Source organism: Chaetomium tenue, assembly GCF_020726465.1.
Source record: "Chaetomium tenue strain MPI-SDFR-AT-0079 chromosome Unknown F5144scaffold_2, whole genome shotgun sequence".
Taxonomy (NCBI): Eukaryota; Fungi; Ascomycota; class Sordariomycetes; order Sordariales; family Chaetomiaceae; genus Chaetomium; species Chaetomium tenue.
The window spans coordinates 1,503,358-1,519,068 of record NW_027117330.1 but is presented as its reverse complement, the minus strand read 5'-3'; the positions used below and the strand labels follow the sequence as shown (position 1 = coordinate 1,519,068).

Genomic DNA, 15,711 nt, shown 5'->3' with positions numbered 1-15,711 from the left:
GATTCTCGACAGGTTAGCAAGGTCAGACAATCACTGATTGCTGCTCCCCTTCTGCCAGCCATGCGGCCGTGACTGCGACCCCAGCAGAGGGAACAAGCACACGCGAGCGAAGGCAGGGCCCAGGACCCCATCGACCTTCAGCTCAACACCATCTCGCTTCAGACGACCAGCGTGCATTCCACCTTCTTAGTTCGGCAATCGAGATGCGGGAGGGCGACCCGGCCAGCCAATCGAATGAGCCGGAGCAAACCGCAAATGCGCTCAGTACGCCATCGATATTGGGCACCGCCCTTGTGGCACACCCTTTGCTCGAGGGGCCCAGGCGGGGTGGTGGCCAAGGACGCAACGCAAACCTGGATCCTTCGCTTTCCACGCGGCCCGCCTTGCTTTGGGACACACCCACACTCCCGTGGCCGTGAATCTCCAACAGCCTCGCCAGCCGACTCCGACCGGCCCGGCAATGTGGCCACTTCTCCGCACCGTCGACCAGCTTTCCCCTCATCTCATCAACCCCGCTGGGGGCTGTTGTGCATCGTGATGCGCCATCTCCAATTCATGCCGGTTCAAGAACCGCCTGCTGCAGCGCCCTCTTTCGTACCCCTCAGTTATCTATCTAGCCCGTTTTTGTCAGAGCAGGCGCATGGAATGCCCCCATCTGACTAGGGACAGCGGGACCTGCTGCTAAATTGGGCCCAGAGCCAGAATAGCATCACCATTTTTCTCCCTGCAATCGATAGTGGGAGTGGAACGAGATTCGGTAACGGCCATTGCAACGGCGGGCAAGGGGGTGGACAGACGATGCCACCTCCTAACAAGGGGGTCAGGGGTCCAGCCTTCCACTTTGACATTCCCGTGAGCCGTCGTGACATCGCGCCGAACATGCAACGAAGCCAATCATAGCTGCCGGACACACCCCCAAACCGCCAAGGGCCAGTCTCATCAGTCCACCGAGTCCCATCTGACCCGTTCTGTTGCAGGGACCGATGAGGCCGGGGAGAGCTCACCGCGTGATGAGGATGCATGTGCGGGCAGCAAGCCCGCGTCTCTTCCAATGAAGCTTTGGTTGATTTGATTAGATTGCGGGCTCTCAACATGGCAACATCTTGGTTCCTTGCAAACGGGCGGCGCTCTCCCATCACGGGTACCAGCACGGATCTTGGACAACGCACCAGGAGCAAGGGAGCAAGGGTCGGCTCTCAAAACCGTTGCAACGTCCAGCTGCTGCACCTTTCCAGGTTCTGATCACCCCCAGTTCGGTACCGGAATCGATCGCACCACCCACTGCTGCGCTATGGTCCGAGCCCTGTGCAAGTGGCCGTCTCCCAAGATCCTGCATCCTGAGGTTCTGAAGACACTAGCGTCGTGTTAACTCACTAACGTTAGCCTGGCTGTCAACTCGGTCCTTCATGTTACCCAGGCAGCCTGGTTCCTTCACCCTCTTCTCTTACGGCCTTGGCGGCCCTGGTTGCATCGTCCCATCATGATGTCAGTCATCTGTTCTCGCTCCCGACTCCAGCTTTTGATTCTGATCGGCTTGTCGATCAGCGACAACGTGGTCTCGGCTGGTCGGCAATTGTTGATGTTGTGACGAGGTGACCTGCAACACGTGCGTACTGTGACTGATTACGCCGATCGTTCCAGCCATCAAGACTTTTGCGGGCGTGGTTGGGGGCTGATATCGCGATGATATCATCATCTGGGCCGATCGCTGCGTGGAAGGAGTTCATTCACGATGAATGTGACTCTTCTTTATCCCAGTCCTCCGACGATGGTGGATGATCTCCTGCTGACAAGCGCCCAAACTTCAATCTGAGGACAAACGGAGGGGCCAGTCTAGCGATAATCCCTTGAGAGACGCCACCGTTAGTGTCTGGAGGTCACTTTGTAGGGCTGAGACAACATCAAAGGCAGACCATTCTTCATGGGTGCAATCTCTAGTCAGTTAGTCCCAGGGCTACTTCGTAACCGTTCATACTTCCAAAACCAGGACATCGCTTACTGTGTATCAAGGTGAGATTCGGAAAATAACAATACAAAAATAAATGAGCTGCATAATTCGCGAACAAACAGTCAGCCCTTCATAATACTATATCGTGATACTACAATTTCAAAGTTCCCTTTGGAGGCCTGCACCGCGCAGAAGCAAGTAGCAGCCGACCCGTACCGATCCCGAGCCCTGCCGTCCACACCACTGGCGACCGAGCAGGGCAGGCGGGATGGCACACACACTCGCACACCACGCCTCTGTGACTGCATCGAATCTCAACAGAATTAGCAACGACCGCCGCCGCCACCAGAATCCTGATAATCCCATTTTAATCTAACTCGGGGCTTACCAACAGGCCCTGGAAAATCCCCTGGGAGGGTAACACCCACACGCAAGACGCCAATAGGAATGCAGCATATTTTGAAATTGAATCAGCCAATACCGAACCGGTGAACGTTCCCCGTCTCCAATCACGGCTGACGACGTCTCGGCACGGGCAGGTTTGTGCCGCGCGTGCGACACAAGCACGACAAGGCATGACGAGACATATTTATGTACTGTGTAAGAAAATACACACCAACGTGTTGGGGGCCAAGTCCGTCGGGGGTGCGGCCGGGTCATGCCGGTGTCAGCTTTCGGGAGTGTGGAAATGATGGGGGGGGGGATTTCAAACGAAACGTCTGGACTCGGGGCAGAGGAGAGAAAGAAAGAATCATCCGATATCTCTCGCGTACGCTAGTGCCCAAATCAACCGCGTCGATTTCTCTAGAGCGGCATATCCAAACGGAGAAAACACCGATAGGACAGGAGGGGAAGAATAGTCAACAATGGTAGCGAGACGACCAAATCGAGCAACCATGGATCCCAAACCAACACCTCAATGCCCTTCCCGTCGTCGAACCCAGATAGTCAGTCCCTACCTAAGGCGAATGCAAGCGCCCCAAAACAGACAAACTGTCCATAGTGTAGTATGCCCAGCCTAGAAAGTAGAAACCAACGCTCGCAAAACAACACGTGGAAGACGCAAGTAGGTTACACCCACAATCTGTCCAGAACTACAAAGTGCTACGCAGTCTATGCTTTGTCTCCACCCCTTCCCAGTCGCCGCACCTGAAACATGCAGACGTGTGTGTCGCAGTCGAGATGCACTTGTCCGAATCAGTGCCTATAGGGCAGGCCGATATCAATAACCAGATTTCGGCAGTCTCGAGGCGAGAGACTCGAGAGAACAAAAGAGACGAGTCCACGGTGGAGATCGATATCCACAACGGAGAAAATCAATCAACACGATCTCGTGGGACATGCGGAGAAATGCTACCTTCATTACTGAATACCAGGTCTTTGCTTCCCCCGGTTGTCCAGGTTTCCCCGGGGTTGGGTTGACAGATGACATCCTGCCCGTCCGAAACCACCACCGGTTCCATGGTCAGTCTGGGCGGAGAAAAAAAAAAAAGACCAAAACGAAAAAAAGAAAAGGACGGAAACGGCAACATTGTCGATTGCGGAGACGGCAGGCCGCGCCGAACCAACTGGACCAGCCTGGCCAGCCCTCTCTCTCTCTCGCCCCTCCTTCAAACGCGGGAGAGGGTGCGCCGGAGAGGATCAGAGTTTGGGCGAGGTGGAACTGTGGACGGACGGGCTGCAACGTGCCGTTGGACCAAGCTCGGCGTGGTGAGAACGATGCTCTTAATGGGCGTCAGCTATATGTCTGTCGCCGCGGTCGAGATTCCGGGGGTTGTAATGACGGTTCCGCCGGAGATTTCCCCAGGTTTGCAAGGCAAACAAACAACCGATTCAGAGGGTTCTCGGGTAGTGACCGAGAGAGTCTGGCTGGCTCTCCCGGTTTATGGCTCCCGGGATGGAAGGATATGATTGTAACTTATTAGGAGACAACTAAACCCCGGACAACTGCCGGTATTGGAGCACAGACTACAATTTTCAACCCGGTTGTTACCCGCGACCGTAACCTGGGTGTATGTCAACATACGTTGCCTTTGCAGCTGCATTTAAACCGTTTCTTTGATTCTTAGGTACGCGTGTTCCTGCTTCTGCTGCGGGTTCCTAGTAGGGGATACTGCATGTTGCAGGAGGGGTGCAGGATAACCGAGTATTGTTCCTGCGGGATTATGATCGATGCACCTAGTCGACGATGGTTCCAGGCTCGCCGAGGAGCGCCACAGAAAGAATGAAGGTTCTGCAGTGTGGGCAATGCGGATAGAGGGAAAATGGCAACAACTTAGAGATAAGAGGAAGAAGGGCAAAACGATGAGAGAGCCAAAGGGGCCTCCAGCTTTTTCTCAGGTAACCGGACAAGAATTTCGTCCGTAACATCGACAGCTGCTTGTCTGCGAGACAGACCGCTGGGGGGGGGGGTGAACAGACAGACATCGGCACCGGTCTCGGAACCGCACCCACAGTCCGGCCACTCGGGGAAGACCGCATTCCCCGAAAGAGCCGGCTCCGGATCCAAGGCTGTGCCACCGCACGCACAGGGGAGGGGATCCGGTGAAGCTACACTAAGCCCGGGTTCGGGCTAAACTGGCCCGATGACGGGGCTGAACGACGGGACCTTCCTTCTTGAGAATGTGGCGTTTGGCTCGGCGTCTGATTAAGGTTCCGGGCTTGTCCATTGATGGTCCCTTGGCCGGCATGGGAGGCTACGCTGACGTTGCGACTGGCGGGGAGGACCTTGAGATCTGGCATTTTGCCTCGCTGCACGGCTCGCATCATGCCAGATCCGCAGAAGAGCGAAGGACCCTGGGGTCCCTGAGCGCTTTTCGAGGAGGCGGAAAGAGGTGCTGGGGATAATACTAAGAATTGCCGGGCCTGCGACATTTCCAAGATGTATCTGGTTAGCCGAGGAGGCTCTTCTGGCGGCGAAGGACCCGGCCGTCAGTGCTCTCTTCCTCGCGAAGAAAAGGAGCCTCACCAAATCTGCATTATATTGAACTGCAGGCCCAGCCGCCCATTTCATTTATACCATGATATTTTTGGCGCTTTCGGCCAGGGGCGACCGGGTCACTTCGACCTTCCCGCCGCGGAACGTAAATTAGTCCTCAGTGCGGCGCTGAACACAAAGATATTGCTCAGCATGCGGGACGGCAGCGGATTGAAGCGCGCGAGTTGCTTCCCGGATTCGCCGTGTCGGTTTTGTATTGCCGGGCTCGAGCCATGCGGGCGGGTTTATTTGCCCCATAAGCAATTTGGAATGCTCGAGACGACGAGGGCAGAAAGGAGCGGAGGGCCTATTTCGTGCAGATGCCCTACCATTACCCGGACCCGGGTGTGGCCTGGATGTAACCTGGGATGTTGGCGAATCTTCGACGGTCTGGAAGCGGTGCGACCTCGATATACACCGTATGCACTTTTACCGGTCGCTTTCAAAACACATGCATTGAGCAAACAGACTAGTTTTTAGGCGACGTCCCTGCGAGGGCTTGATCGATGGCAATGGATAAGTGTCTCAGGACACAGGGGGTGGGTCGTCAGTTGCCAACGACAGCCGACGGCTTGGCTGCGGGCTGTTGTTGCATCAACGTTGAAGACTTGGTGTCGCGAAGGGGGTTCCGAGCAGCGAAGGAGAAGCATCATACCAAACGGCCGTCCGGGAGGGAGGCATGCCGCGGTGCGGCAGCCGAAAATCCCGGGGCCAGTGGGAGTGAAAATGATGGCGTACCCGACCACGAGCCGGCATATGGTCGTCGTTGGAGACTGAAACGCATGGGTGTCCGGGGATCAGGTCGGGAGCTAGATTTAGAAGCCTTCTAGACGTATTTTGATCCGCGATCTGAAACGCCGGTGACAATGGAGTCCGATGTGGGATAGCGGTGCTTGCGCACCTGCGGTCTGCAGAGCGCCGTGTTGCGATGCTGCCCAGCCCTCGATATGAGGTTGCACTCTGGATCGGACAATGCTGCGGGTTGACGAAGCTCACAAAAGGCGCTAGCCAGTCGGAACCAAGTTCCCCGCTGGAAGTGTCATCGCCCGCCTTAACGCGCCTTCGAGGACTCGGGGGCGGTGCTGAAAGATATCACCCATGAGCAGTCGTGGCAGTCCTTTCATGGTTCGAGCGAGCGTCGAGCCTCGGAAAAGCGGATGGGCGAGGGTCGCATAGGGCTTAATACACCCGTTATAAGGACATGGGGTAGGGGTTTTTGTTCGACACTGGCCGGGTTCTCCGCTTTCTAGGCTCTTTTTGGCGAAGTAGGACGTTTTCGCGTCTGGATTGAGCGAGAACATGCGGGAGCTCGTCCAGTCGGAAAGGTATCCTTCTGCATCTTGTTCACACCAGAAGCTGCGAGTGAGCACCCCGGTGAGTCGACATGCAGCGAAACGGAGAAAACAGGCGCACGAGGGTACGGACGGCAACCTGGCTCCCCTTCATGAGGCGGCATCTTGTCCGAGAAGTAAACGCTGGGTTTGGTCATGGGGCATCATCTCCTTGTAACGAGTGTATGAGTCGTTGACACAGCCTACACTATCACCTGCGTTGGAGTTGGATACAAACTTCTCGTTTCAAACCACCTCTCAATAATGGAGCTGCTCGAGAAGAAGTGCAACTTGGCACCCAAACATTTACGGGCCCGTATAACTGGGGATAGTTCCTGGTGGTGTGCAGAACGGGAGGCTCTAACTACCGTCAGCAAGTGCAGCGGAATATGATTTCGCGGCTCGACACCAGGGATCCTTTGATCTGGAGAGGCCCGAGAGCGAACAGGGATCAAGGCGTAACCGCTTTCGCAGGGCTGCGTCCCAACGGTTGGCCACTTCACTGTCGTCTTGTCACAAGACGACCGCGGAGTTGGTGTCACGTTTTGGACGGTGTGAATTGTGACGTTCGCTTCCTCGGAAATATCCGAGCTCCAAGTCGTTGGGCCTGTGAGAAGTTCGATACCTGCCGAGTCACAGAGACGTTACTCGCAACCCAACTGAGAACACAAGCGACGGCTTGCCAATGCGGGTTTCTTCAGCCATCAACGGCGCGTCATTAACAAGCCGACAAGAGCTCTATGGCGGTGGGCAAACACAGTTGACAACAATACCAGGTTCATGCCGCTCCTTTTCCGGTACCGGACGGGAAGAGGCGAGGCAAGCAGTCGTCGTCAGGGTTGGCTAGCCCGGGAATTAATTGCTCACTCTCGTATCTGATCTAGGTGACTGACGTTCAGGATCTGGGGGCGAAAACCCTTTGCCCATGCTTTGTTTTGTGGTTATCGGACTGCCGCGGAGTGAATCGTAACGGCCCCGATCTGCAGGGAGCCGTTGTGTGTCGATCAGTCAACCACCACGGCTTTTCAAGTTCCGCGATCCGCCCAACACCTCAAAGGAGAAAAAAACAGGCCAATTTCCGTGGTCGGGGATGGCCGTTTGTCGATGGTGGAGTCAATTGTTTCTTAGTGTCGATTCATCAATGTCGTCAATCACACGAGCGAGCGAGAACCGGGAGGGAGCGGCATGTTGCCGATTGGGGGCTCGGAAGCTAGTGCTTATTGGGGGTTGTTGTAGTTGGTGGGAGCAATTCAGGAAATTGCATGGCGGAGGATGGACAGGTGAAGTTCAACAAGATGGAACTTGCTTGGAGTCTCCAACAACAACAACAACGAATTTGCAGTGTGAAGTGGGCATGTGCAATGCAAGCTCGGTCGGAGATGGGAGATGAGATGACATGTTTTGCATGTCCCACTTTCTCTGTCGAGAGATTCAGATCGAGGACCGGTTTCCTGATTGGGAAGACAAGTTGCAGCAAAGCTTTCCCCACACGATCAGCTCCTGCAACCGGTGGGGCTTCAAAGTGGAGGATCCTTGCTTGGTTCGTCTGGACTTTCCGTTGCAAACCAGCAAAACCATGGAAAACTCATCAATTGTGCAAGAGCAAGCCCTGGAGCCCAGCCTGCCTGCTTCTTCCACTCGCACACACACTCTCTCCACACAATGCGACACCATAATAACTACGAAGTAATCTCCCAACTCCAAAAGCCCTGCGATATGCGATATGTTGCCAGCCCTGCTCTGCCTTGCCTTGCCACTCGAAAGTTCTCTTCCACAAAAGGTCGAAGGGCCGATTCAGCTTGCGCCTAAGGACTGTGCACACGGGATGGGGATATTACTATGGGCCACCCTGGCTGTTAGCAGAGCTTAACGAGGGCAACGCTGTGGCCGCCCGATGGCCGTTGGTTTGTCGTTGGTCGCTGACTGACGCTCCCGTTTAGGTTAAGAATTCGCCCAGGGACTTCGCATCGACGCGTTTTGCGGTGGTGCAGCTATCGATATCCAACATGGTGCGTGCAGCGCAAGAGTGATAACCCAACCCAACCAGCCGCTGCCCGCTCCCGGTTTGATGGAGACCATGGGCTGCCATAATTGGCGATCGGCCTCTGCACAAGCGGCACCTGCGCCGGATCCCCATCCCGTCCGTCTCACGCTGGCACATGGGCAACCAAGATTTGCAGAGATGGGGTTGGACCACCGCAGGACCGACCTCTCAAAACCTCCACCGGGTTCCCGAGACATTACGAAGTATCCGTACCTCTGTGCAGATCGCAGGTCACACGTCGCGGGTAACTGTTGGGCAAGCCTACTATCGCCGGTGGCGGTGGCGGAAACACACAAAAGCTTCGCGCAGCCTTACCGACGAGCCGATGTGGCGTGACGAAACAGCCTTTCTGCCTTCCAATGTTGGACGGAGTTATCTCCGGATTGAAATGAGACAAGGGATTGTGGGTGTGCATCGTTGTCAGGCGGTTCCCGAGCGAAACGACACCAGCTCGACACAGCAGAGCCACCATCGTCACAGCGCCGCGATGATGATGTCGTTCATGACAGTGAGCATGCAGGAATTGCAACAGCAAAAAGATGGCGGGCAACCTTGACGAGCTTGGGGAGCTTTGATTCAGGTTCTGCGACGGTGGTGTGGAGTCAGGTCCTCGTTTGGCAAGGGGATATGTGCATCACCAAGTCAAACCCCGGTCCTTGTCCCTGTGGTCCAGGGTCCGCGTCGCTCTGACCTCTTTTTTCGAAGATTCCGCGCAGGTTCGAAAACGCTAAATCATCGGCATGGGCCGGCGGTCGACGCGCGCTGGCACACCCTCAACATGCACTAAGGGCCGTCTCGAATCGTGCCGTCGCCATGCCTTTGGTGAAACCGATGACATATGATTCCATCATCAAGCCATCTGCTACACAGTATATACCCATGGCAGTCGCTTGTTTCTATGCGCCAGCAGCTTGACTGAAGACGGCTTAGCACCCCAACGGCTGGCTATTTCCAGCCCACCTGCGCTCTCGCGCTTGATGGCCAAATTGCCAAGCGCATGGATTCTGATACTCGGCGGCGTCAATTAATATACGAGTCGCTGCAGGAGTGACCTGCGCAGACGCTGGCTAGACTACTTGTTCCTCGGACGCAGCTCTTTTGCTCCGACGAAACGCTAACATTAATTGCGATGTCGTATCAGCCCTCCATGCACGGCATGGCAGAAGCCCTTCGGAGTCTCGAGGCCAAACATCAGAGCACAGGTGGCAAGTTCTATCAAGTCGGTGTGCTTCGCTGGACCAACCGACCGGACACGAAACACATCCTTTTCACTCTCTCGGAATGCCGCTCTTGCATTAGCGGAACATTTTTGGGTGTTCCTGAATATCTGCCATGTGCTACCGACCGGCCAGCTCCATGCAAGCGCTTTGACGGCAGGTTCTAAGCGTGAGCCAGAAGAAACAGTTCGACCTTCTGGAAGGCTGGGCAAGCAAGCACGGACACTGCCCGTCCTCGAGATCTCCATCCACGACCCGGCCCGGCCGGCGTGGTGGCCGGGATGTTGTTGTCTGTGGCTTGCTCGCTAAGCCATTGCCGGTTGGGCTGCTCTCAAAAGAACAAAACTCTCTAGCTAGTCAAGCCTCAGACGCAGATCTCGCGACTTATAACATTCTGTTTGATCTCGATCGTGATCGCAAAGTCCACCTGTGCCACAGGTTTGATGCTTCGGACGCGCCTCGCAACTCCAACCGAGCAGGGGGGAGCACCGGGGAAGGCGGGGAAAACCTGAGCCAAGGCCCAGCAGAGTTACACGAGGGGGTCGGACTGATGGATACCCGGACATGGCGATGGATAGAGAGCCGCTTCGACCAAAAGAGGCGGAAAGGACCAGCTCCCAAGGCTAGAAAAGGCTTAGAGCCGACTCCTGCGTTCATGCATGCATGCAACGCACAGACAACAGAAAGCTCAGAACGGAACAGTCGGACGGTGGATCACTCAATGCCGGACAGGCCATTGTTCGAGAAAGAGAAGCCAGCCGAGCCAGCAAGCCAGCGGCCTTGACCGCCCTGCCACACCCCAGCACGTCAGCAGCAGCCCGGTGGGGGAGGCTAACGTGAGAATGTGGGGGGACCATCTGGCGGGATCGGAGAACCTTGGTGCAACAGAGGCGAGAGAAGGCTCACAACAACATCAACTACACAGTAAGAGGACCTGAGGAGGGTTTTGGGGTAGATCACTTGGTAGGCTACGCACAGCGGCCCAAATACGACCTCAGTCCCAGCAATTGAGAAACATGCTGCTCCGAGGACCGCGCCGTTGGCAGACATGGTGCAGGTGTCTGCGGGGAGGAGCGGAAAGAAAACCAACCCCTGGTACTGGATACCTGGTCGCTCGGAGCTTTCCCACGCGCTATTCCAAGTCCAGCATGGGCCAGCGACAGCCGGTGGACCCCCCAGTGGTGCCCTTCACTCTTCAGGCCGACTTCCGGCACATTTATCCAGAAGGGTATCGTCATCTTGGCGAGTACTGGGTACCTCCCTTGCACGACAAGCCGCTTGGGTGCGCAGGGCTGCTTCTCTGGATCTGGAGCATTTTCGATGGTTGTCCACTTCAAGATGCGCTCTCTGTTCACCCCAGCTCGGCTGCTCTCCCGACGGCGGGTTTTGCTGTGCATACGGTGTGTGTCTGGACAACGAGGTGTGCCAACGGGAGGCCCTTCGGGACGCGGAACAGGCCTAGCCTTCCATCGTCAGAGAAACGAGATTCAGGACCGCAAACGCAGCCAAGCACTTCCCGTCTGTCAGTCAACCACCACCCAGCGTGGTACCTTGACCTCTGTATGTACATACCCTGGTCCGCCCTGCTCTCCCTTTCCGCACCCCTTCCCTGCACTTGGTCGGGTGGTCTGCCGACATCAATGACGGGGGTGGGTGGTGAGAGCAACTGTTCTGCCGTCCAGGGCCCATGACGGGGTGCGCTAGCAGGCCGCGAACACCCAAGGAAACCCCTCCCCGCCGCGCTCGCGCATCGCCGGCTACCTTGTCTGGATGCCTGGATGGAGAAGGCCCTGAGCCCTTGAACTGTCAAGGTTGAGGCCCGGTGTACAGGGGGGCCCTGCCGAGCCTTGTTGTTGAAAGAAACGGCCACCCCCAGAGACGTCTTAACATTATCCTCGCCGTCAATCATATCACTGGCCCTCAATTCTGTTATCGACGCCTCTCCGTTCCGGACTGGACAACGGCACTGGCTGGGTGGCATTCCGAAGCTCCTGTCCTCCTTTCTGTCGCGACTCCGGTGCAGCTTAGCATGCCGCGAGAGTTATATCTGATCTACACAGTACACATCTCTTCCTCCCTCCCCCATTAAATTCATCCCATCTTCCGCAGCGTAGACGGCAGCTCCAGTCTCTCCCGGATCATCCCCTGCCAGACCACCTCCTCGGAGACAAAAAGGCTAGACTTTTCATCTCCCACACGTCAGAGACGGCATTACGCGCCTCGCTTGCTCTGTTCTGCAACAACCTGGCGGAGCTGCAGCAGTGGACTCGCACCACTATCCCCTGCCTCACCCCCCGGCCCTTGCTCACTGCCCCTCCTTTCCGCCTCTCGCATTCAAGAGTGTCTCGCCCCCAAAGCTGTCTCTCTCAAGACTTCTCGCGGGAGAACTTGGTAATCTTAGAAGAGCCTTGGGAATATTTTGTTGCTTTCCAGTCCCAAACCAACAGCATCCCGGCGCTACCCTTCACCGGCCGCCCACCGTTCAACCAACATCACTTGCTCTCCGGCCTCGACACCGAGAGTTCAACGCAAGGGGATAAGAAAAGCAGCTGGGAGACGCACAAGGAAGAGCAAAAGACTTGGAAAAGCGCGGTTGGAAGCTCGGGGCATGCATGAGATCAGAGGAGTGGCGAGGACATCCTGGCACTTACATCTGAAGCCCATTGCTCGGCTCGATACACCCACTGCGACCTCCCTCGATTCGCTATAGCCCGAGGACTGCCGCAACCCAGCAGCACCTTGCATCCTGCAGACACCTAAAAGCGCCCCGCCACCAGATACTTCCTCCGCCGCCCTCCCGGCTCGCACTTGAGCGACTGTGTTCTCGACCCGGCTACTTCCCCCACAGGTGCCGGCCTGCCCCGCCCACTGAGACCGAAGCTCCCGGTGACCGGCGAGCCAGCCATAACCGGCCGACCCTCAGCACCACACTTCCTGTGGACCTGCATCACCTCTGCTGTGGCTTACTTTGGTCGGTTCCTTTTACACCCACACCCCGTTGAAACATCAGCAGCCCCCCTCCCACACCCCTTCACCCTCGACTCACTTGTTTAAACCACCACCCTCCGCCTCTCACTGTGCTAACCAACTGGTTCCTTCAGAAGCTTTCCGTGTTTCTTCCATTGCACTCCTTTTTCTTCGCCCTAGTTCTGGCTTGAGCATCCGACAATAGGGACCATCCCCAACAGACAAAGATAGTAGTACTTGGTTGCGTCTGCCGGACCCGCGGTCTGTACAGGGGATCCGGCAGCCTTGTGCTTTATCATAACCCCCCCTGAGAACTTCACCAGAATCTTCCCGCACGATGATGTCCGCGCTGGGACAAGGTGACTTTGAGTTGGCGGTACGGCAACAGCCCAAGTACGCCTGCGTGGCCATCGGTAAGGGTAAAGGTAGCCCTCCTCGTTGATGTCTTCCCCGGTTTTCCCTTTGGACTCGACCAGCTGACACGATAAACAGAGAGGAAACCGATCGATCCGCCGCCTATTGTCCAGCTCATGGTCAACCCCAGGAAAGACCCCGGGAGGACGTTCCTTCAGAACCCATACTTGATCCTTACCGCTAGGCTCATCCGCAAGGGAGACGAAGACCAAGACGAACAGACAGGGCCGAAAGAGAGCGACTTGACGGGCACATTGGTCTCGTCTCTCTACAGCCTCAAGGACACAGACAACAGCCAAGGCGGGTTCTTCGTATTTGGCGACCTGTCCGTCAGGAGAGTGGGCACGTACCGACTCGCCTTTATCCTTTACGAACTCAGGCTGGCCGAGAAGGAGTGCTGGCTCCTATCCCGCACCGTCTCCGACCCATTCGTCGTCTACGCAACCAAGACCTTCCCCGGACTCGCCGAGTCCACCTTCCTCACCCGCTCATTCAGCGACCAAGGCGTGCGTCTCCGCCTCCGCAAGGACTCTCGCACCGTCTCCACCAAGAAACGTACCATCAGCCAAGCCGACCAGATCCGCGCCTCCCAGGGGATACACGGCTACCTTCCACACGACACGAATCACGACCTCAGCCCCAACGGGCACTCCCCGCACCACCTCCGCCGCCTGAGCTCCCTCCACGACCAAGCCCAACTCGACCGCTCCCGCAGCTACTATTCAGAATCCCCTCAGATGCGCGCCGGCGAATACACCTCCAGCTCCTACGGCTACGCCCCGTACGACGACCAAAAGCCGCACAAACGCGCCCGCATGGACGGCGCCTCACCAGACAGTCCGCATCCCTCATCCGCCGGCGGCGGTGGCGGTGGCTACGAGACTGACACCACCGCTTACCACTCCTACGCGCACCACGCGCACCATTCCGGCCCGCGCACCGTACCCGACGCCCTCGGGTCCATCTACCCCCTCACAACCAGCGGCTACGCAGTGGCGCCACAGCCCGCGCTAACCGGCCTACCGATGCCGTCGCCCTACGCCTCGATGCCGCGCCTCGACACGACTCATCTTCCTCCACACTCGCCAGCCGGCGCGCCAGGTTCGGCCTCGTCAGCCTTCTCGCCCGGCACCATCGGCAGCAGCAGCCGGCGCAGCCCGCCCGGCACCGCGGGCGGGTATCCCCCGTACGGGGGCCACGCCCACGCCGGCCAGGCCATGTTCACGTCGCAGCCCACCAGCCTGCCCTATCACCCCGCCGTGGCGCACGGTCACCCCGGGGCGGGCGGCCTCGGGATTGCCGTCGGGTTGGACTTGGACGAGCGGCATTGAAGTGGCGGCGGCGGCGCAAGGCAGGCTTGAGAAGGGCCGGTTGTCTGTCTGTCGGGGACGGCAAGCAGGCAGGCGGCGTTGCTTGTTTGTTAGGCGGAGACGGAAAAACAGACGTAAACCTGTCTGGTCTGTCTGTTCACCTACCTATTCGCCTACTTTACGCGCCCGTGCTCTGTGAAAAATACCATGGAAACGAAAGGGCCGCGCCAAACACGAAAGCCATGGATACCTACAAGGTGTTGAAAGACACCTGTACTTTTTTTGCTCAAAGTTATTATTTGCTGCGTGGGCTCGGTGTGACGACGGCGGTGGTGGTGGCGGTTGGGTTGACATTCCTTTACCCTCCCTCTCTTTTATCTTATTCCCCCATACAATACCATACCATACCCCCTCATCACGTTTCATCGCTTTTTTTAACGGTCGGGAGGCAGGCAAGGCATAGAGCGCAGTACTCAGAGTGATATCCCCTGGAATTGGGCCGGACTGGGCCGGACTGGGCCGGACTGGACTGGAAACTGGACTGGGTGGTTTTTTTTGTTATTGCTTTTTGCTCGTCCCCCCCTCTCTCCCGTCTCGATTACCCTACCCAACAACCTACTACCTACTCTCTCTATCGTTTTCCCCTTTAACCACACACCTTCTCCCCTCTCTTTCACAGTGCTACGGAAAAAAACGCGACGGCGGCACGGATATATGAGATACCCTTTGGAGGGGAGGTGGCTTTGACTGGGGAACAGTTCCCTTGGTGGCTGTTCGGGGATGTTGGCTGGTCTGGATTAGGTTCATAGTGATAATTTCTGTTGTTACTACTTCGGTGCCTAGTGCTCGTGACTGCTTGACTTGGACACTATGAGTGCATTTTATCGAACCAAAACCGTCCCTAATAGAGGAGGGTCGTTCGATAAGACTAGCAGTCCTTGACAGGTAGAAGGGTGTAGAATAGTGGATTCTGTTTTGTTTTCTCGTGTGACTTTTACGCAACCAGTTGCTAGGGGTAGAAAGAACCGGGGCGTGGAAAGCTTGACTCTGCCACAAGGAAGGTATGTTTCATGGCGAACTCGGTTGTTTCGGAACGTTGTGAGCTAGCCCTAGGCCAAGAATATCCAGGCTGGACAGTGGCGTGTGTCGGGGAATTTGACCAGAAGGCAATCGTGTCTGTCGCTGGGTGTGTTGTGACACAAAGCTTGCCGCTCAACGTTCCTCGAGCCCTTCACTTCCCAGCCAGAAGACCACATCACCAGTACCTTGGGCCGATGAAAACCCAGCAGGCTTTTTCTCTCCTTACACCTGATGAATCCTGGTCTCGTCCCCTCTTCGTCTCGGATGGAGGTCTTCGGTTCAGACCAGAGATGGCCCGTTTCGGTACGTTTGCGAGACCCGAGCAGTCCAGAGATATGCATTTGCTTTGGCGGACAGGACCACGTTCCCCCCTCTTGACACAACCCAGGCTTCTTCACTTCCTTCTCACCGCCCCGCCCAACC

The 15,711-nt window shown here is 56.7% G+C and overlaps 1 protein-coding gene across 1 annotated transcript; it reads left to right on the top strand.

The window, feature by feature from the left end:
• Nucleotides 1–12,643: 12,643 nt before the first annotated feature.
• On the top strand, nucleotides 12,644–14,301 carry F5144DRAFT_104084 (velvet factor-domain-containing protein). Its single transcript, XM_066782093.1, has 2 exons — nucleotides 12,644–12,897; nucleotides 12,977–14,301. Exons 1-2 carry the CDS (start codon nucleotides 12,822–12,824, stop codon nucleotides 14,227–14,229), a joined length of 1,329 nt encoding a protein of 442 aa, XP_066646166.1. The 5' UTR covers nucleotides 12,644–12,821; the 3' UTR covers nucleotides 14,230–14,301.
• Nucleotides 14,302–15,711: the final 1,410 nt, after the last annotated feature.

Excerpts from the sequence above, each read along its gene's own strand:
- F5144DRAFT_104084 (XM_066782093.1), top strand. The coding sequence starts at position 12,822 with ATGATGTCCGCGCTGGGACAAGGTGACTTTGAGTTGGCGGTACGGCAA. Across the intron at positions 12,898-12,976 it reads GTACGCCTGCGTGGCCATCG|AGAGGAAACCGATCGATCCG; the intron begins GTAAGGGTAAAG and ends CACGATAAACAG.